The sequence below is a fragment of the Aythya marila genome, assembly GCF_965140915.1.
Source record: "Aythya marila genome assembly, chromosome: 9".
Taxonomy (NCBI): Eukaryota; Metazoa; Chordata; class Aves; order Anseriformes; family Anatidae; genus Aythya; species Aythya marila.
Genome location: NC_139050.1, coordinates 11922437 through 11939291, shown reverse-complemented (window position 1 = coordinate 11939291; position 16855 = coordinate 11922437). Strand labels below are relative to the sequence as shown.

The window sequence follows — 16855 nt, the reverse complement described above, 5'->3', positions numbered from 1 at the left end:
CCCCATCTCCCCTTCACCCCTCTGCCAGGGCTGCTGGCAGTGTGCAGAGGAGAGCGGGGCTGCGTGGGGCGATGCCGTGGGGCGATGCCGTGGGGCGATGCCGTGGCTCGGTCTCTCCCGCCCCAGCTGTCAGCAGCCGGGGTTTCCCTCCGCCCAGCACCCGCTGCCTCCCCGCCCTCCATCCCACGGCGCCGCGCTCCCACTCGCAGCTGGTGGAGCTGCGCGGCCCCAGCCATGGCAGCCGGCGGGTCCCGCTGGCACAGCTGCCTGGGGGTGATCGTGTCCCGCCAGGGGCAGCGGGTGCAGCAATTCCAGCAGGCGGAGGACATCCTGCTGACCCTCCTGGAGCACGTCCACAGTGTGGAGCCCCGCTTCCTCGTGGACTACTGCAGGAACCTGGAAGCCTTCGAGTTCACGCTCCACACCTCTGAGGATGCCGTCAGGGTGGAGGTGCCCCTGCGCCTCGACGGTGATGCGCTGCGGGTACGGCCGTGCCAGCCTGGGAAACTGGGCACTTGCCACCTCGAAGTGCCCTCTGCGGTGACCGGCGTGGAGGACTGGACCAGCGCGGGTGATATGGAGCGGGGAAGTGGCACCGTGCGGCACCTGGCGCCGGGCAAAGTCCTCCAGCACCTGAAAGAGCTCCTTGTTTCGGCCATCGTGCACTGTCAGCGCCGCTTCCTTCTCCAGCCAGGTGTGTATGGCACCGGGGCACGGCCCCGGCTGGGAGCTGGCTCCCCGCTGAGGAAGGGGACACTGACCGCTCCCTGACATGCCAACCCTTCGCTGGGTGCTGGCATGGGCATGCTTCTCCTGTTAGTCCTTGCAATTTCCATGGGGAATTGGCGTGCTTGGCTTGCCCCAGCTGCTTTACTCCTGGCTCTGCTGGCTTCTGACAGCGCCCAGTGCAGGCAGCCCCTGGAGGAGGCTGTAAGAAGGGCAGAGAGGGTCTGAAAGTGTCCTACCCCGGCCCCAGCACGCCCACCATTCCCTCCTTCCTCCTCAGCCAAGTCCACGCTTCCTCTTCCTCTGCCCCTGCAGCCCGAGACCTTTCCTGATCAATATTTCATAGGTCACGTTCTCTTTCCTGGCACGGCTCTGCTGCCAAACCGTGCAGCCCTGTTCTGCCGCTCGGGGCTTGCGTGGGTGCCTGCTGTGCCCGCTCCGCTGGCCCGGCCCTGAGCCCCCCGGCAGCGATGCATCTCCTTCCCGAAAACGACCCCAGCGGGGTTTGGAGATGGCATTCGCCGGGGAACCACAGCCAAACCGCAGCATTGGAGAGGGATGACTCGAGTGGGGTGGGACGAGCCCGCAGGTATTGCGGTGCACACCCAGTTCAGCCTGCGGGACCGGCTGCGGTAACCTCCTCACCTCTCTCCTCCCGCGATATGGCCAAACCCTCCGCATCTAGGTGACCTCAGCGCCGAAAACCTGAAGGAAGATGCCATAGAGCTGTCCCTGCTGGTCCGTGGTGGCTGGAAGACCGTCCGCTTCGACATCGTCCCCGTGGTGAGGAGGCAGCAGAAGCCGCTCAGGCTGCAGGGGCGGCAGCGCGACAGGGGCTTCCCCGAGGGCAGCCTCCAGAAGGCCACAGCAGAGGCTCACTTCATCCCCGCCTCTCCCCGCTGCTGGAGGTGAGTGGCTCCAGCATGTGTGCACCAAAGCAGCGGCCCTACCTGTGCCCATCCACCCTGGCTGGCAGCACCGAAAGGGTGGGAGAGCAGAGGCTGAGCGCTGCCAGCCAAGCACGGGATGATTTTCCTGCCTGGGGGGTACAGGAAAGCAGCCCCCATGCCCTTGGTGCACGGGGTGTGCCGTGCATCCTGCTGCTGCAGCTCGCCTGCCCGGGCCGTGCCGTGCCAGCAGGGTGTTCAGGTGCCAAAGGAGGCCCCTGAGCTGCTGGCAGGAGCTAAACCAGCTCACGGGGTGGTGGCTCTCAGCTTCCTGCTCGGGCTTTGCGTGCACGTTGGCCTCTTGAGAGCAGCGGGGCGAAGCTGCGAGGGGCTGGGGTGACACCTGCATTCCTGCCCGCACAGCCACCCAGCCCCAAGGAGGGGCCGAGCAGGCGGCTTGCTCCGTGAGCGGGGCGGGTTTGGGGCTGTGGCCAAACCCCAGGCTTCTGGCGGGGCTGCAGGGAGCTGCTCCCAGCTCTGGTGTGGGGAAGCTGCCCCCTGGGAGGGACCTGCACAAACGTCTGCGTGCCGTGGGGACCCGGCCATCCCAGCTGTGGAGGTGCAGCCAGGCTTGCGGCTCTAAATGTGGCCTCTGCTCTGGGGAACCTCGGCTCCAGGGTGCCAGCACGTGGCAGTGCCTGCGAGCAGAGCCCTGGGCGCTGCAGATATCCTTCCCCAGCTCCCCGGCTGGGCCCCGTGGGGTCTCCAGCCTCCCTCAGCAGAGCCGCTTTCTCTCCAGATCCTCGGCTCACCTCCCCGTCCTGAAGCTGCTGTGGGCAGTGGACACCCTGCAGGGGCCCCGGCTGGACAGCCTGCGCCTGCTGGAGCAGCTCAGCAGCCAGGACTGGAGGGAGGAGGATGGCAGCACCGGCCTCTCCTTCGACCACCTGAAGGTAGGGCAGGTCCTGGCGCAGGCTGTGCGGCGCCGCGTGCCCCGGTGGGCTCCCAGGCCCTGCTGCGGCTCAGTCACTGCTGGGGATGGCATCCCTGTGCCGGGAGGTGGAGGGCTGGGGCCGGGGTTTGCTCTGACAAAAGCCTCTCTCCCCACCCAACCTGTTTGTGGCACTCTGGGCACCCGGTGTCACAATCTCGGTGCGCTCTGCCCTGTGCTGGCTCGCCGGGGCGGAGGTGGCGAAGGCAGCAAAGTCATCGCTGACGAGGGAACGGCCCCAGCTGAAAGCAAATCCAGTGGGCTTTAGTTCATACCGTGCTCTTTGACATTTTAAAAAACCAAACCAACAAACGAAAAAAAAAAAAGCAGCACGGTCTGCGTTTCTCCCGCACAAAGCACCTCCTGCTGGGGATCTGAAGGCACAGCCCTGGTGAGGAGGCCGTGCTCCCCCAGGCACCCCCTCTCGCCACCCCGCAGATGGTGCTGCTGTGGAGCACGGAGCTGTTTCCCTCGCCGGAGGACTGGCAGGACCTGCAGGGCTCGGTCTACAGGCTGCTGGTGGTCCTCCTGCGCTGCCTGGCCACCCGGCGCCTACCCCACTTCCTACGCCCGGAGGAGAACCTCTTCCATGGGGAGCCCCTGGACCTCGCCTCGCTCCAACAGAAGGTGGAGGCCTTTGCCCAGGACCCCCCGCGCTTCCTTCGCTTCCACTTTGGGCACCCCGCGAGCACCAAGGGCTTGCAGGCAGACCCTGAGCTCAGAGCCCTCCTGCGGCTCCCTGCGGAGAACAGGGCGTACTGGGACACAGCCTATTTTGACATCCTGCTCAGCCAGGTAAGCGGGGGGGCACGATGGGGGTCGCTGCCCCTCCACCTAGGGTACCCGTGGGGCTTGAGCCGAGCAGGGGGCCCCTTCCCCTCCCTCACCACCCACGGGTCTGCTCAGCTGCAGGTCTACAGGATCCAGGACGACGCGCGCCGCTCGGCTATGTCCCAGCTCCTCACCAAGGTGCAGAGAGAAATCCCCACGAGGAGCTGAGTGGGACCCGCTGCCGCCCCGTCCAGGCGCCCCCTGCTCACCCCCACTGTCCGCAGGGAGAGGGGAAAGGGGGCTGCGGGGGGCTCTGGGCCTTGTCGCCTGGGGAAATGGGGACGCGGGCGCTGAAACTCGTCGAGACCAGGCAGGAGGCAGGGGAGCAGCGTGGTGCCGGGGCGCTTTATTCAGGAAAGGCGGTGCCAGGGAAGGAGCACGGCGGCTGCGGCAGCTGGGGGGTGGTGGTGGTGATGGAAGGGCCGGGAGGGGAAGGGCCTGCACTCGGGTCCTGCCTCCACCCCATGGGGCTGCTGAGTGTCGTGGCTGGGGGAGGTGGAGAGGGTGGGGATGTGGGGCCAGGGCACCGGGGCGAGGAGTGACCCCACGTGAGGGATGGGGAGGAAGGCTTTAGCCACCCCTGTGCTGCGTCCTGCCAACATGCTGTGCTCCCACCTGGCACACGAGGATCCAACGCCTGGTGCCATGCAGGCACGGCCACCCACCGCCACCAGCACATGCCCCACTCCCGCGCACCCCGTGTGGCCCCATTTGGCCCCATGGGGGTCCCGCAGTGCCTCCTGCCAGGTCCCCCGGTGGGCAGAGGAACCCCCCGGCTCACGGCGCTCACAGCCTGCTCCGGCGGCAGCGCTGCAGGGCATCGTGCAGGGCCCCGAGCACACGGTCCACGTTGTCTTTGGTCGAGTTGTAGCCCATGAGGCCGATTCGCAAGACCTGGGAGGAGAAGGACGAGTTTCTCCCTGCAGAATCCACCTGGGGCTGTGCCCAGTGAGCACCGGCTCCCACAGAGCATGGGGCGTGCGAGGAGCTCCCCGTTTCTTCCTATTTATCACCCTCAGTCACGGTAAAGACGTGTGACCTCACTAACTGTGTGCGTAGCCGCTCGATGACACGCAGCAATTCCCCTTTGGATGGATGCGGGCTGGGGGACCGGGGGGAGGTGGGAGGGGAGCGCGCTGCCCACCTTGCCCACGGAGGGCCCCAGGCCCCCGGCGATCTCCAGGCTGTGCTTGTTCATCAGAAAGGCCGTGATCTCCTGCCAGGCGTAGCCCTCAGGCACCCTGACGGTGGTGATGGTGGGCAGCCTCGCCGCCTGGTGGAGAGAGCAACGGGGCTCAACCCGCAGCCCTCCTCAACCCTGGTGAGCCCCGTGAGGGGAGAGCCCAGCAGGGAGGCCGGGGGCTCCTCTCCAGCATCCAGCCCCCCATGGGGACGCTCCCAGCCGCCCGGTGCCGTGCAGCCCGGCGAGATGGGCTCCCCGCACCCACCTCCTCCTTCACGAAGAGCTCAAGCCCCAGCTCCCGCAGCCCCTGGCACAGGAGGGTGCAGTTGGCCCGGTGCCTCTCCCACAAGCTCTCCAGGCCCTGGTGGCACAGAGGAGTCAGTAGGGCCCCGCTGCAGGCACCTGTGGCTCCCCCCAGACCCTGCCACGGGGCAGGTATCACCCAGTGCCCTGCGCCACGCCGCTCACCATCTCCGCCAGCATGGCCAAGCCCTCCCGCAGGCTCAAGAAGCTGTTGATGGGCGCCGTGTGGTGGTACCTGCAAAACCCAGCAGCACCCGGGTGGGCTCAGCCCCCGCAGGGTGGCTCGTGCAAGCCCCCCGGGGCTGATGTCTGACTCTGCAAGGAGGGTGGGCGATGGGGAGGGGTGGCAGGGCCCTGCTGCCCCCACCGAGGGGACCCACACAGGGGGGCAGAGCATTTAGGGGGCTTTGGGGGTGAAGGGAAGCAACATGTGGCGGGACAGCCTGCCCTCACATGCGTGGCTTGTCATCGCAGCCCCAGTAGTTCGCCAGGCAGCCCATGTCCAGGTAGAAGGACTGGGGCTTTGTCTTCCTCCTCAGCATCTTCTCCCTGGAAAAGCGGAGTGCAGGGCTGCAGCCAGAGCAGAGGGGAGGGCAGAGCTGCCCCTTACCCACTGCCAGCCCCAGAGCGAGCATTGGGTTGGCACCGCTGCATGGGGATGGCTCTGGCAGAGAGCTGGCAGAGCAGGGGGGACAGCGACCCCCCGTGCCCCCAGCCCATCGCCTCTCAGGGCCACCCTTACCTTGCTCGCTCGCTGAATGAGATGGGGGCACTGCCGGGGGGGGCGCTGAGGACCTTCTGGGACCCCGAGTACAGGACATCAATCTCTGCATGAGAGGGACCGCACTGAGCCCCCAGCCCACTGGCCCCATGCTCTGCCTCCAGCGGAGAGCACAGGGGACGTGCATTGCAGGTCCCGGTCATGTTTGCCCTGCTCTGGGGGACACACTGACACCCCGATGATCCCTCAAGAGGGACAGGGCACTGACGGCACCAGCACGAAGCAGCAGGTGGGGGGGGTGTGAGCCCTGACATGTGGGACCCCTCTGGTCCCCTGTGTGCCCATGGTGGCACCGTGGTTCTCACCCTGCTGGTCCATCAGGATGGGCGCTCCCCCGAGCGACGCCACCGCGTCCACGAGCAGCAGGCAGCCGTGCCTGGGGGAGGACAGGGCTCAGCCCCACACCCTGCCACCCCCTGCTGCCACCACCCCCGTGTCCCCAGCACGTAAATCCCCATGTCCCAGCCCTGGCAGGCGACATCGGGGCTCACGGACCGGTGGCACAGCTCGCCCAGCCCCTCCAGCGGCTGCAGCACCCCTGTGGAGGACTCGCCATGGGTGATGAAGAGCACCGAGGGCTTGTGCCGCGCCAGGCCCTGGGGGAAAAAAGCAGGGGGGTGAATGCTGCTGAGGGGCCGGCCCCATGCCCGCTGCCCCACAGCTGCCCCGCACCTCCTGGATGTCCCGCAGGGTGAAGTACTCGCCTGGAGGCTTCAGCAGCTCGCAGACCTCAGCACCTGGGAAGGATTTGAGCAGAGGGACAGGGAGGGTTGAGCTCGCCTCCAGCCACAGTGCATGGGTCAGGCGTTAACCAGGGGCCCACCAGAAGGCGCCGTTCACAGGGGGAACGTCACCGTCACCCCATCAAAGCCCAGAGCCCTCTGCTGCTGCATGAGGCCACCCGAGTGGGGACAACAGGACCTCGGGAGCAGGCCACGTCCCGGCAGCCCCCCCGCAGCCGGGTGCCCGCAGCGTACCCAGCCTCCCGGCGATGTCGGCGGCACGCTGTCCCCAGATGCCATTGATGGCCACCAGCACGGTGTCTCCGCGCTCCAGCAGGTTGAGGAGGGCAGCCTCCATGGCACAGTGGCCGGTGCCGCTGACGGCCAGCGTCAGGCGGTTGCGGGTCTGGAAGGCGTACTGGATGCCCGCCTTGATCTCATCCATGACCTGCCGTGGGGACCGGCGCCGCTGTCACCCCTCGTCCTGGCCCCCCACGGGGTGCGGGAGGCAGGGACGGGGGGCTCCTCACCTGCAGCATCTCGGGGTGCATGTGGCCCAGGAGCTGCTGGCCGCCGGCCGCCAGGATGCGGGGGGGCACATTGCTGGGGCCCGGCCCCAGCAGCAGCCTCTGCGGCACGGCCAGCGGCCGCAGCAGCGCCTGGGGTGGCGGGATGGTGGCCATGGCGTGCCCCGCCGTACCCCGCAGCTGAGCCCGCAGGAGAGGAGCGGCAGCCGCGGCCCGCTCGGCACCCAGCACTGCGGCGCGGCGCATCCCCTGCCAGCAGCTCTCTGTGTCCCCCCGGACCCTGACCCCAGGCTGCGGCGCTCCCCCCACCAGCACGGACTCTGCCCTGGCCTCCTCGCAGCCCGGTTAATGTGCCACCAGCACCGGCCTGCGGCCCCAGCACCCTTCCGTTGGGGTTGCCCAAACGTCCATGAGCACGGCAACCGCATGGCTACCATGAAACAGCCCCGTGCCCTGAGAGGGGCTGTTGCCATTGTTATATAAGGAGTGGTAGTTTGCATCTAGAAAATGGTTGATATTAATAAAGAACAGGGAGATGTGGGAATGTGGCCATGGGGGTTGGAAAGCCCCATGGTTGATAGTAACATCATACTCTGATGAGGCCATCAGGAATGTAAAAGAGTTTAGAGGGAACAAAGAAGGGTGATTCAGGAGACTCCATGCAATTAAGGCATGGAAGTTTCTGGGTGTTTGCTGTTGCTGTTATATGCAAAGTTGTTTGACCAATGAAAAGTTGTTTTGAAAAGGACTGCTGTGGGGAGAAGGATGTAAGAGGGGAGCCTGCCCTCAAGATAAAAAAGGGCAGTGCGATGTGGTGAAGTTACGTCATCAATAAAGAAGCAGAAAGAAGGAATGAAAAGGAACAGGCTGGCAGAACGGTGACCAGGCCAGGAACAGGCACACTGATTGCCTCATGAAGATGGGTTCGGACAAACTCAGCAAACTGCTCAGAGCAACTCGTACAGAAAGTCGCTGGGAATGGGTGCACTGGAGCTGGGAAGAAGCTTGAGCTGAGAGAAGGGGACCCGCGCACACAACTGGTCAGCAGCTGTGTGTTGTGGGGAATCCTACGTCCTTAGGAACAAAGACTGTCCTGGAAACCTTACAGCTTATTCTCCTTATTAACAATCAGACAGCTTATGAGCCTGAAACATGGGACCAAATTGAGGTCAAGGTGTGGGACTCTGCAACTAAAAATGACAAGGTGGCAGTGGGATCGCTCGGCACCTGGCGAGCAGTCTCTGAGGCCTTACAGAGCCGTGTGGGGCCACAGTCAGACACGGGTGGTTTGCCAGGCAGTGAGGGAGCTGCGGGCTCCTTTACTGATCCGACTGCTACGCCATGGGCCCCTCTGCTGCTACAGCCATCACATGCCTTTGCTGTTCCGCCCCCTGCTGCCCGGGACGTGCCTTTGGACCCAGGCCCTATTGGCCTTGAAAAGGAGATGGAGGGCAGTGGTCGCCATAGTAACGGTTGCCATAGTAACGGCTACGGCGGTATCGGTTGCTATGGTAACGGTTGCCGTGGTAACAGTTACTGTGGAAACGGTTGCAGTGGTAGCGGTTGCCACAGTAACGGTCGCTATAGCAACGGTTGCCATAGTAACGGTTGCCATGGTGACGGTTGCCATGGCGACACGGGGGGCCCCGCCCCTCCCCGCGCCCTTGCGGCGGTTCCGCAGCGCGAACCCTTCTGTGTGTGTGGGGGGGGGGATGCGCTGACGTCACCGCTCCATCCCCGACCCCCACCCCATCTCCCCCCCCCACCCCCCAGGGCGGCATCACCCAATCAGCGCGCGGGGGCGGGGCGGGGACGGGCGGGGCCGCAGGGGCGGGGCTGACACCGCCCGCACCGGCACCGCCACCGCCACCGGCACCGCCACCGGCACCGGCAGCAGCCGCAGCCCCGGCCCCGCTCCGCTCCGCACCGCTCCTCACGGCGCGGCCCCATGCCGGCCCCCCCCGCCCGCGGCTGAGCGCAGCGCCCCGCCGGCCACGGGCACCGGGCTCAGGTAGGGGCGGCGGCGGGAGGAGGAGGAGGAGGGAGCGAGCGCTCCGCTGTTGCCCGGTCGGGGCTGGGGCTGCGGCACCGGCACCGCGCTGCCCCCCCCGGGATGAGGGGTGAGGGGTGAGGGGGGGGTGGGCAGGGGGCGGCCGCCATGTTGCGGGCACCGGGGGGAGGCAGGCGGGGGAGCCGCCCCGGCTTCCAGAAGGATCCCGGGTGTGTGTGTGGGGGGGCGATGCCCCCGGTGCTCCCCGCCCTGCCGGTGCCGGTAAGGGGCTCGGTAGCCCGGCACCAGCCGCCTGATGCTTTTTTTTTTTTGCCCCCCCCCAACCCCGTTGCCCTCCGCGGCAGGTGGCTGGGGCTGTGCGGCTGCCATCCCGCCCTCATTCCGCTCCAGAGTGAACGGCGGCGGCGGTGGCGGAGGGCACGGCAAGGACGGGCTGCCGCCACCGCTGACCTTGGGGACGGCACCGGGAGGGCCGCCACGTCGAGGGGGGGACCTGTGGGGTGGGGGCTGCGGCACGGCCCCGCTGCTCAGCCCCCTTTTGTCCCCATCCCCGCACACCCCACCGAGCCCCTTGTCTGGGTGTCTGCGTGTCCAAGCATCCATTTGGTCGGGGAGGGGGTGACCGTGGTGACACGCACGCCACCCCCGTCCCCACCGGTGGCTGAAGCTCCCCAGGGGGTGCCAGCACCCAGTGTCCCCCCCATGGTGGTGTCCGCAGCCTCACGGGGCCGGAGAAGCCCCGCTAGCGGTGCCCCCGCAGATTTCAGCCATGTGGGGTGCAGGTGGCACGAGGCTGCCCCAACGCCGTGTCCCGCACCGGGGTGGCGAGGAGTTTGGGGGCAGGTGGCCGGTGGTGGGGACAAAGCCATCGGCCCCATGCTGTCCCCACAGGGCCCGGCTCGCCTCCGGGCGCTGCCCGAGCCCGCGTGGTGCCGCAGGGCGAAAAACTGCACCGTCACGGCCCCTCGCGCGGAGGGAGCAGGGATGGGCAGCGGGGGCATCCTGCTGCCAGCGGGGTCTGGGGGGTGAGGACGCTGCCCCGATACCCCCCAGGAGCAGGGGGAGCCCCGGGGGCTGATTTTAGGGCGGGTGGATGGAGGGGAGATGCTTCCCGCGGCCCTCAGGGTGGAGGCTGCGCAACCCCGCCATAAGGGGGAAAAATAAATAAATAAGCAATTCCTGCAGGCCTGGGTGACAGGGACAGCACGGGGGCTTGGCCATCGAGCTGGGAGGGGTGGGTGGCCGGCCCCCGCTGTGTCACATCACGGGGGGAGCGGCAGCCCCGTGGGGAGGGTCCCTGGAGGGAGGGCAGGGACCCCAGGGGGGTGCAGGGCTAGGGAGGGGCGAACCTTTTGTGGCTGGAGCGGTGGCACCCTGCGGCACCCAGGGGACGGGGTGCTCCTTGAAGGGGGCTGTGGCAGGTCCCCACGGTGTTCCTCGGGGAGGTGTTACCCGCGGGTGGCAGCGGGGGACGGGTGGCAGCGGGGGACAGTGCGCCCCATCCCGCTGGTCACCTTGGCGGTGGTGGCAGGGTGGGGTGGGGCAGGGCTGGCGCGGGCATCCTCGGGATTACGGGAGCCCTCTCTGGCTTATCCCTGCCCAATTAATCTTAGCCGATCCCGTTAATTGCTGCTTCCTAGCCCTCGGGTGGCCGAGAGGGCGGATTACCGGGGGGGGGATGCGCCACACGGCCGCGGTGACCCCACGGGGGGCTCCCTCCGTGCCTCCCACCCCGATGCCGCGGGGAGCGGGCTGCTGGCCCAGCTCCCAGCGCCGCCCGGCTGCGCTATTGAATTTCTCTCGACGGCGGATTAAAGCGGGCGCTGGCTGACCCTCCCTGGGCAGGGACCACGCTCCGGCTGCCAGCCCGGCCCCGTGAGCCGCTGGCTGGCCGAGGGGGGGGCTGGATGCGGTGCTCCCCGCCGCCACGCGCCCACCTCTCTCCGTAGGGTGCCGGGGGCGGCGAGCCCTGCCGGGGAACCGCAGCTCCAGGTCCGTCGGGCTTCCCTATGGGGCAGCCCCGTGGCTGTGTGTGTGGGGTCCGCAGCTGGCCGGAGACCCCCGCCCCAAATCACGGGGAGGGGGAGGCCCGCAGAGGGGCTGCGGCCCGGCGCCAGCCTGGCTCAGGCACAGGCAGCCTTTGTCTCGCTGCCGCGGGTCGGAGAATGGCAGCGCTGGGACCGCCAAGGCGCAGCGGGGCGAGGGGGAGGCTGCGCTGGCAGCTGAGGAAGCCGAAGGAAATGGATGGAGCGGCTCGAGGCAGAAAATGGAGCCCGGGCTGCTTCAACGCAGCGGGCACGGGGCTGGACAAGGAGGTGGCTGGAGCAGTCGGCTCGGGCTGGGCACGGGGCTGCAGGGGAGCAGAAGGCACGGTTATAGCTCGAGGATGAGGCCAGGGGCAGGGTGGGGTGGGACCCCGAGCCGGCAGGACCGAGGGGCACCAGCACAGCACGTGGGGAGGGATGGCTGCGGCACGAGGCCACGCGGCGAGGAGAGCACCTGGGGGGGAAAAATGGGGCTGGAGGGGGCTGCGGGGGGAAATGGCCTGGCAGCCCTTCCACCCAGCCAGGTATCGTGTCATTTCACAGAAAATAAACCAAACCAAACCAAAACAACCCCCAATAAACAAACAAACCCACTTTTTTTTTTTTCCTTTTTGTTTATTGCCCCCCCTTTCTGGCTGCAAATTTTCCATTGCACCATGAATCTACCTGCCGTTGGGCAGAGCATATCTGTTGTTATTTATTTATTTATTTTTCCCCCTTTTGGGACCGAAAACCAAACTGACAAGACCCAGTTGTTTTCAAAGCGGTTCCCATCTCTTGGGGCTGTTACGTGGGTTTTTCTTTCTTCCATATTTTCCACAAATTGAGTTGTATTTTCACTTGTGCCACGGGAAAGGCCGTCTTGTGTCGAGGAGAACCCATCTGCCTTGCTCTGGCTGCCACTAGATGTGGTTCAAGGAACCGAAGCCGGACCAGTGCTTTCCCCGTTCATCTCCCGCAGGCACTGCCCCTTCCTCCCTGCCCCTGCCCCTGCCCCTGTGCTGCCCTCGTGCCATCTCCCGCCCGCTCCCGGAGGCTTTTGGGGCTGTGCTGGCAGAGCTGCCCCTTGCTCGGTGAGATAATTGATCGTCGGGTTAGCTAGATTAAGTGGAAAATAGCTATTGAGTGCCAGCCTGCGGCGCAGGGCAGGACATCGGGGCTGTCAGTCTGCACTGATGGGCAAACAGAAACGTTTGCTGTGGGGTCACAGAATTGCTCAGGTTAGAAAAAACCTCAAAGATCATCAGCCAGTCTGACCTTGTCCATCAGCCACCTGCCCTTGAGCCAAAATGTGCTGGTTTTCCTCCCCGTGGTCCTGCCGTGCAGGGGCTGCAGGCAGGAGGCTCTGGGGATGGGCACGGGGCTGTGGGGACAAGCAGTGGAAGAACTGCCCGTGGGGGGCTGCGTGATGCTGGCTGTGCCCTGCAGCCCTGTCCCCAGCTGTAGGAACCCAAAAGGGGCACCACAGGGCGCGTGGCTGGCAGGCACCGGTGCTGGCTTCCCAAATGGCTTAGTCCTACTGGAAATCCCATCCTCTTGGCTTGATTTGGGTTCAGCCTTTCGCCCATTTTCCATCAGGGTGGTGCTGTGGGGGGGTCCAGAGGCGAGCTCTCCTAACCTCCTGCTCTCCCCCGCGCAGGACAGCCGCCGCTCCCCGCTAGCAGCACCACCTCCGGCTGGCGCGATGGCGGGAGCCTCCGTCAAGGTGGCGGTGCGCGTGCGGCCCTTCAACTCCCGGGAGATGAGCCGGGAGTCCAAATGCATCATCCAGATGTCGGGAAGCACCACCAGTGAGTACCCTCGCGGGGCCACCCCCCTAAACCAGGGGATGGGGGGGGGGGGATCAGGAGAGCGCACGCCCCGTCCCCGCGCGGATGCGATTCAGGATCAGGGGTTTGGAGCGGGGATCGACCCCTCTTTAAATACCGAGCCGTAGGTGCTGGTGGTGAAAATGGTGGCCGCGGCCCTTCTCTTTGGCTCTGAAAGCCTCCAGATGGGATGGCATCTAAAATAACTCCCGCCCGCCTGCGGGGCTTGGAGCTTCCTGCGTCACCGCCGCCGGCGCGAGCCACCCCCGTGCCGCCGGCGAGGATGCTCGAGCGTGACGTGCTGGGGACGTCTGGCGGGTCCCCGGGGTGCAAGAAGGATCAGGTTCGGAGCGTGGCAGCCGTTCAGCCAGGCACGGCCCCCCCTCCCCTCCAGTGTGGGTGCCACGGCCGCAGCTCCCAGCCGGCCCTTTGCTGACTGCGAGGTTTTTCTCCCCCGCTGCAGAGCCGCTGGGCGATGGATGAATCGACAAAGCCCGGGCTGATCCCCTTGGCGTGGCTGGAAGGGGTCTGTGCTCTGCATAATTCATTCGGCGTAATTAATTAAGCCCTGCCGGGCGCAGGGGGCGGCTGGGGAAGGGAGCTGAGGGGGAAGGAGCCAGCCCTTCTCTGCAGCCCTTTTTTCCCCCAAATTTCCAGCCGCCGCCCCCTTTGGCTCGCGGTGGCCACCCACCCACCAACACTGCTGCTTTGTTCCTGTGGCGGTGCTGCAGGGAACGGGGCGGGGGGGACACCCCGGCTTCCTTCCCATGAGCACATTAATATTCCCCGGCTGGAGCCGCGTCCCCCAGGGCGAGCGCGGCGCTGAATGGCAGGGGTCTGGGAGCCGGGGGCAGGGGGAGCCTGGCCACCGGTGCTGCCAGCCCAGGCGTTTTTCCAGGCGTTTCTCCCCCCCCCCAGACATTTGCTCTCCAGGGTTTTATTCTAGCCTGGGGCCTTGTGAGATGTTAGTTGTCATGGCGAGACACAGGGATTTAAAATATGATGATGATTTTCTCTCCGTGTAGGTTTTCTGCTTTATCCTGCTCAATACTCGTCCCTTGTTTGTCACAAAGCCGAGGGATATCTCCAGATGTTTTCCTCCTCCCTCTCTTGTCTCTCTTTCCTCCCCACCTCCTTTTTCCCCCTTCCAGCTGTGTGAAACCCCAGGGTCCCCCCACACACAGGTGGGGTTCAAGCAGTACCAGGACGGGCGGTGAGGGAAAGCCCCCCGGCAGCACCCATCCACTCAGTGGCAAATAACCAGGAAAAAAAGGGGCACGGAGAGCACCTCAGCTTTGGGGACGGGAGGGGACACGCAGCGGGCTGTGGCACGGTTCCTTCTCCATTTCCCAGCCCCGTCCAGGCTGGGGACTTGCCCCCCCCCAGGCAGCTGCAGCTGGGGCTGCCACCCGGAGCTGCTCGGTGCCATCCCCGGCCCCTCCTCAGCCCCGTGCCCGGCACAGACGGCACCGGTGCCGGCAGCAGCCTCCCCTTCCCGTTGCTGCCCCCACATGCCTGAGGCTCCCATCCGCCCCTCGGCCTCTCCCGGGGCAGTCCCAAAGCACCATCGGCCCCACAGCTTCACATCTGGCCACAAGGCACCGGAGATGCTCTGCCTGCCCCTGCAGCCACCTCTGCCCAGAGGGGCCCCACACAAGGGTGGGTGATCCCCAGCCCCAGGGGAGGCACGGTGCCACCCAGGTCTGGGTCTCGACAGGGACCTGCGCCTGGTGGCAGCTCAGGGGATGTCTGAGCCCCTTCTCCTCGAGGTGCAGCCTGGGCTGTGGCCGTGAGCTTTGGCTGCCGGCAGCTCCCTGCTGTGGTTTTTGGTCCTAAACCCCACTTCCCACCCTGCTGGCCTTTACAGCCAGCCTCTGGCTCCAGTCCAGCTGCAGACGTACAGCCCAGTGTCACCCTCTCTGTCCTGCCCAGCGCAGGACCCTGCACATGGCGAGTGCATGTCGGTGTGCTGGGACCAGCAGCCAGGAGCGGTGGCAGCTCTCCTCCTGTCCCCTCACCTCCTCTGTCACCTCCGTGGTCATGGGCATGCTTGTCCATCTGATACAGCCAAGCCCGTTCCCTAGCGACCCTGGCACTCGTGGGCAGGCTTCATCATTAATTTAGGACCCAGCCTGTAAGGAGCACAGGAGAACAAGCGGTGTTGTTTTTTTTCCCCAACCATCCCGAGCAGGAGTGTGCTGGGTCACCGTGTGCCTCGGCGCAGGCAGGCCGTGCTGCTGGCGTGCTGGGGGGGCTGTGGATGGACACACAGCAGGACAGCAGCCGAGCATCCACCCTGGGGGAGACGCTGTGATACGGGGTGAATTTGTGCGGCTCCTCCAGCTGCTCGGCAAAGCCCCAGCACCGTGGCGGTGGCTGGGGGCACCCTGGTCTTGCTGCCACCTCTGTGCCCTGGCAGGCCCTTGCAGGGAGCTGAATGCCCCTCTGGTGGGCACTGCGTCCCCCCAGCCCCCCCAAGCAGCCCCGCCGGGGCCGTGGCACCCCTCCCAACCCGCAAGGGCGTTCCAATGTCACCGGAGATGGCTGAGCGCCGCGTCCCGTGACTGCCCTGCTGCTTTGGGTTTCTTCTGACGCATCTCTCCGAGTGCCTGTTATTTCAGAAATAAAAAAGAAAAACATCATAAACACTCTACGGGGTGGAGAGGGAAAAAAAAAAAAAGACATCGAACGAGTGAGAAAGAGGAGAGATGCAGTCTCCAATTTCCATGGCAACGTCCTTTTCACCAGGGGATGGGAAAAAGCAGGCTCTTGTTTCCGCTGGTGGTTTAACACAGGGCATTAATCACCCTGCTGCTGCGGGGAGATCAGGTACTGAAAATAAAACACGGAGCAAGCAGGAGGCAGAGCCCTCGCGGCTGCTCCTGCCCCACTCGTGGCCCCCAGGGAGGGCTGGGACCTCCGTGCCGGGGGCTGTCCCCGCGGCGCTGCTGCGGGTGTGTGATGGAGCAGGAGCCCAAGGGAAGGAGCAGCTTCCCTGCACCACGCTCCGCGGGGCATTTTGGAGAGCCTTTGCCCTTCTCCCTGGCCCCCACGGTGGAGCTGGAGGGACCCCGTCCTGATTCCCAGCCCACAGGGATCTGTCTGGCACCAAGCCCGTCGCAGCCTGCCCGGGATGCAGGAGGCGATGGTACCACCCGGTTCCCTCACATCCCTCTCTCTGTCCCCAGCCATCCTGAACCCGAAGCAACCCAAAGAGACACCGAAAAGCTTCAGCTTTGACTATTCCTACTGGTCCCACACCACGGTAAGCGGCGGGGAGCCGGAGCCTGGCTGGAGCCCGCAGCGGGGCCGGGATGCAGCAGGATGGCCTCTCTGATCGCCCCTCTCTCCTCTCCGCAGCCTGCAGACATCAATTATGCATCTCAGAAGCAGGTGTACCGGGACATCGGCGAGGAGATGTTGCAGCATGCCTTCGAAGGCTATAACGTCTGTATCTTTGCCTACGGGCAGACAGGGGCTGGAAAATCCTACACCATGATGGGGAAGCAGGAGAAGGACCAGCAAGGCATCATCCCACAGGTACCGCCTGGAGACAGGCTCCCCCTGACCTGAGCGGGGTGCCCAAGGGAAAAGGGTGGCTGGGAGGGAAGGAGAAGCAGGGGAGACGAGCTGCAGGTCAGGGGACACCACGGGGAGCTTCACCCAGGCCCCAGGGCTTAAGGTGGGTGAAGCAGAGGTTTGGTTGGGCTGTGAGCAAGGGACTGTGCCCAAGTCCCTACCAAGCAGGGAGAGGCTCTGCGGGTGCTGGTCCCCCCCACATTACCAGGGGCCTTCCTGCCACCCCGCCAAGAGCTGTCCCATCGCCGCTGCTCTGCCTTTTGGGGCAAGAAGGTGGAAATCTTCGTGGCTTGTGTGCCCCGGAGTGGAGCATCCCTCTGCTCAGGGGCTGAGCAGCCTGGCTCTTTCCCCCGCAGCTGTGTGAGGACCTCTTCTCCCGCATCAACGACACGACCAACGACAACATGTCCTACTCCGTGGAGGTAAGGCACCGCGCCTCCTGCCTGCTCCGGCCCGAGCCT

The 16855-nt window shown here is 65.7% G+C and overlaps 3 protein-coding genes across 3 annotated transcripts in view; 2 read left to right on the top strand and 1 right to left on the bottom strand.

Moving 5' to 3' along the window:
- Window positions 1-234: 234 nt before the first annotated feature.
- MAB21L4 (mab-21 like 4) lies at window positions 235-3644 on the top strand (the record flags this gene model as incomplete). The annotated part of the gene is made up of 5 exons (XM_082766730.1): window positions 235-694; window positions 1412-1634; window positions 2413-2566; window positions 3043-3399; window positions 3511-3644. 5 exons carry the CDS (start codon window positions 235-237, stop codon window positions 3601-3603), a joined length of 1287 nt encoding a protein of 428 aa, XP_082622856.1. The 3' UTR covers window positions 3604-3644.
- Window positions 3645-3778: 134 nt separating this feature from the next.
- Window positions 3779-7197, bottom strand: AGXT (alanine--glyoxylate aminotransferase; the record flags this gene model as incomplete). Its single annotated transcript, XM_082766731.1, has 11 exons — window positions 3779-4329; window positions 4580-4708; window positions 4884-4979; window positions 5087-5156; window positions 5375-5470; window positions 5664-5748; window positions 6008-6078; window positions 6198-6298; window positions 6375-6439; window positions 6680-6872; window positions 6955-7197. The coding sequence occupies 11 exons, from the start codon at window positions 7195-7197 to the stop codon at window positions 4222-4224; spliced, it is 1257 nt and encodes a 418-aa protein (XP_082622857.1). The 3' UTR covers window positions 3779-4221.
- A 1639-nt stretch (window positions 7198-8836) lies between these two features.
- The window catches only part of KIF1A (kinesin family member 1A), a 34921-nt gene continuing 26902 nt past the window's right edge, over window positions 8837-16855 (top strand). The window contains exons 1-5 of the mRNA XM_082767764.1: window positions 8837-8962; window positions 12647-12797; window positions 16004-16080; window positions 16176-16355; window positions 16751-16816. Coding sequence (XP_082623890.1) covers window positions 12692-12797; window positions 16004-16080; window positions 16176-16355; window positions 16751-16816 — 429 coding nt within the window. The 5' untranslated portion in view covers window positions 8837-8962; window positions 12647-12691. The remainder of the gene's footprint in view (window positions 8963-12646; window positions 12798-16003; window positions 16081-16175; window positions 16356-16750; window positions 16817-16855) is intronic.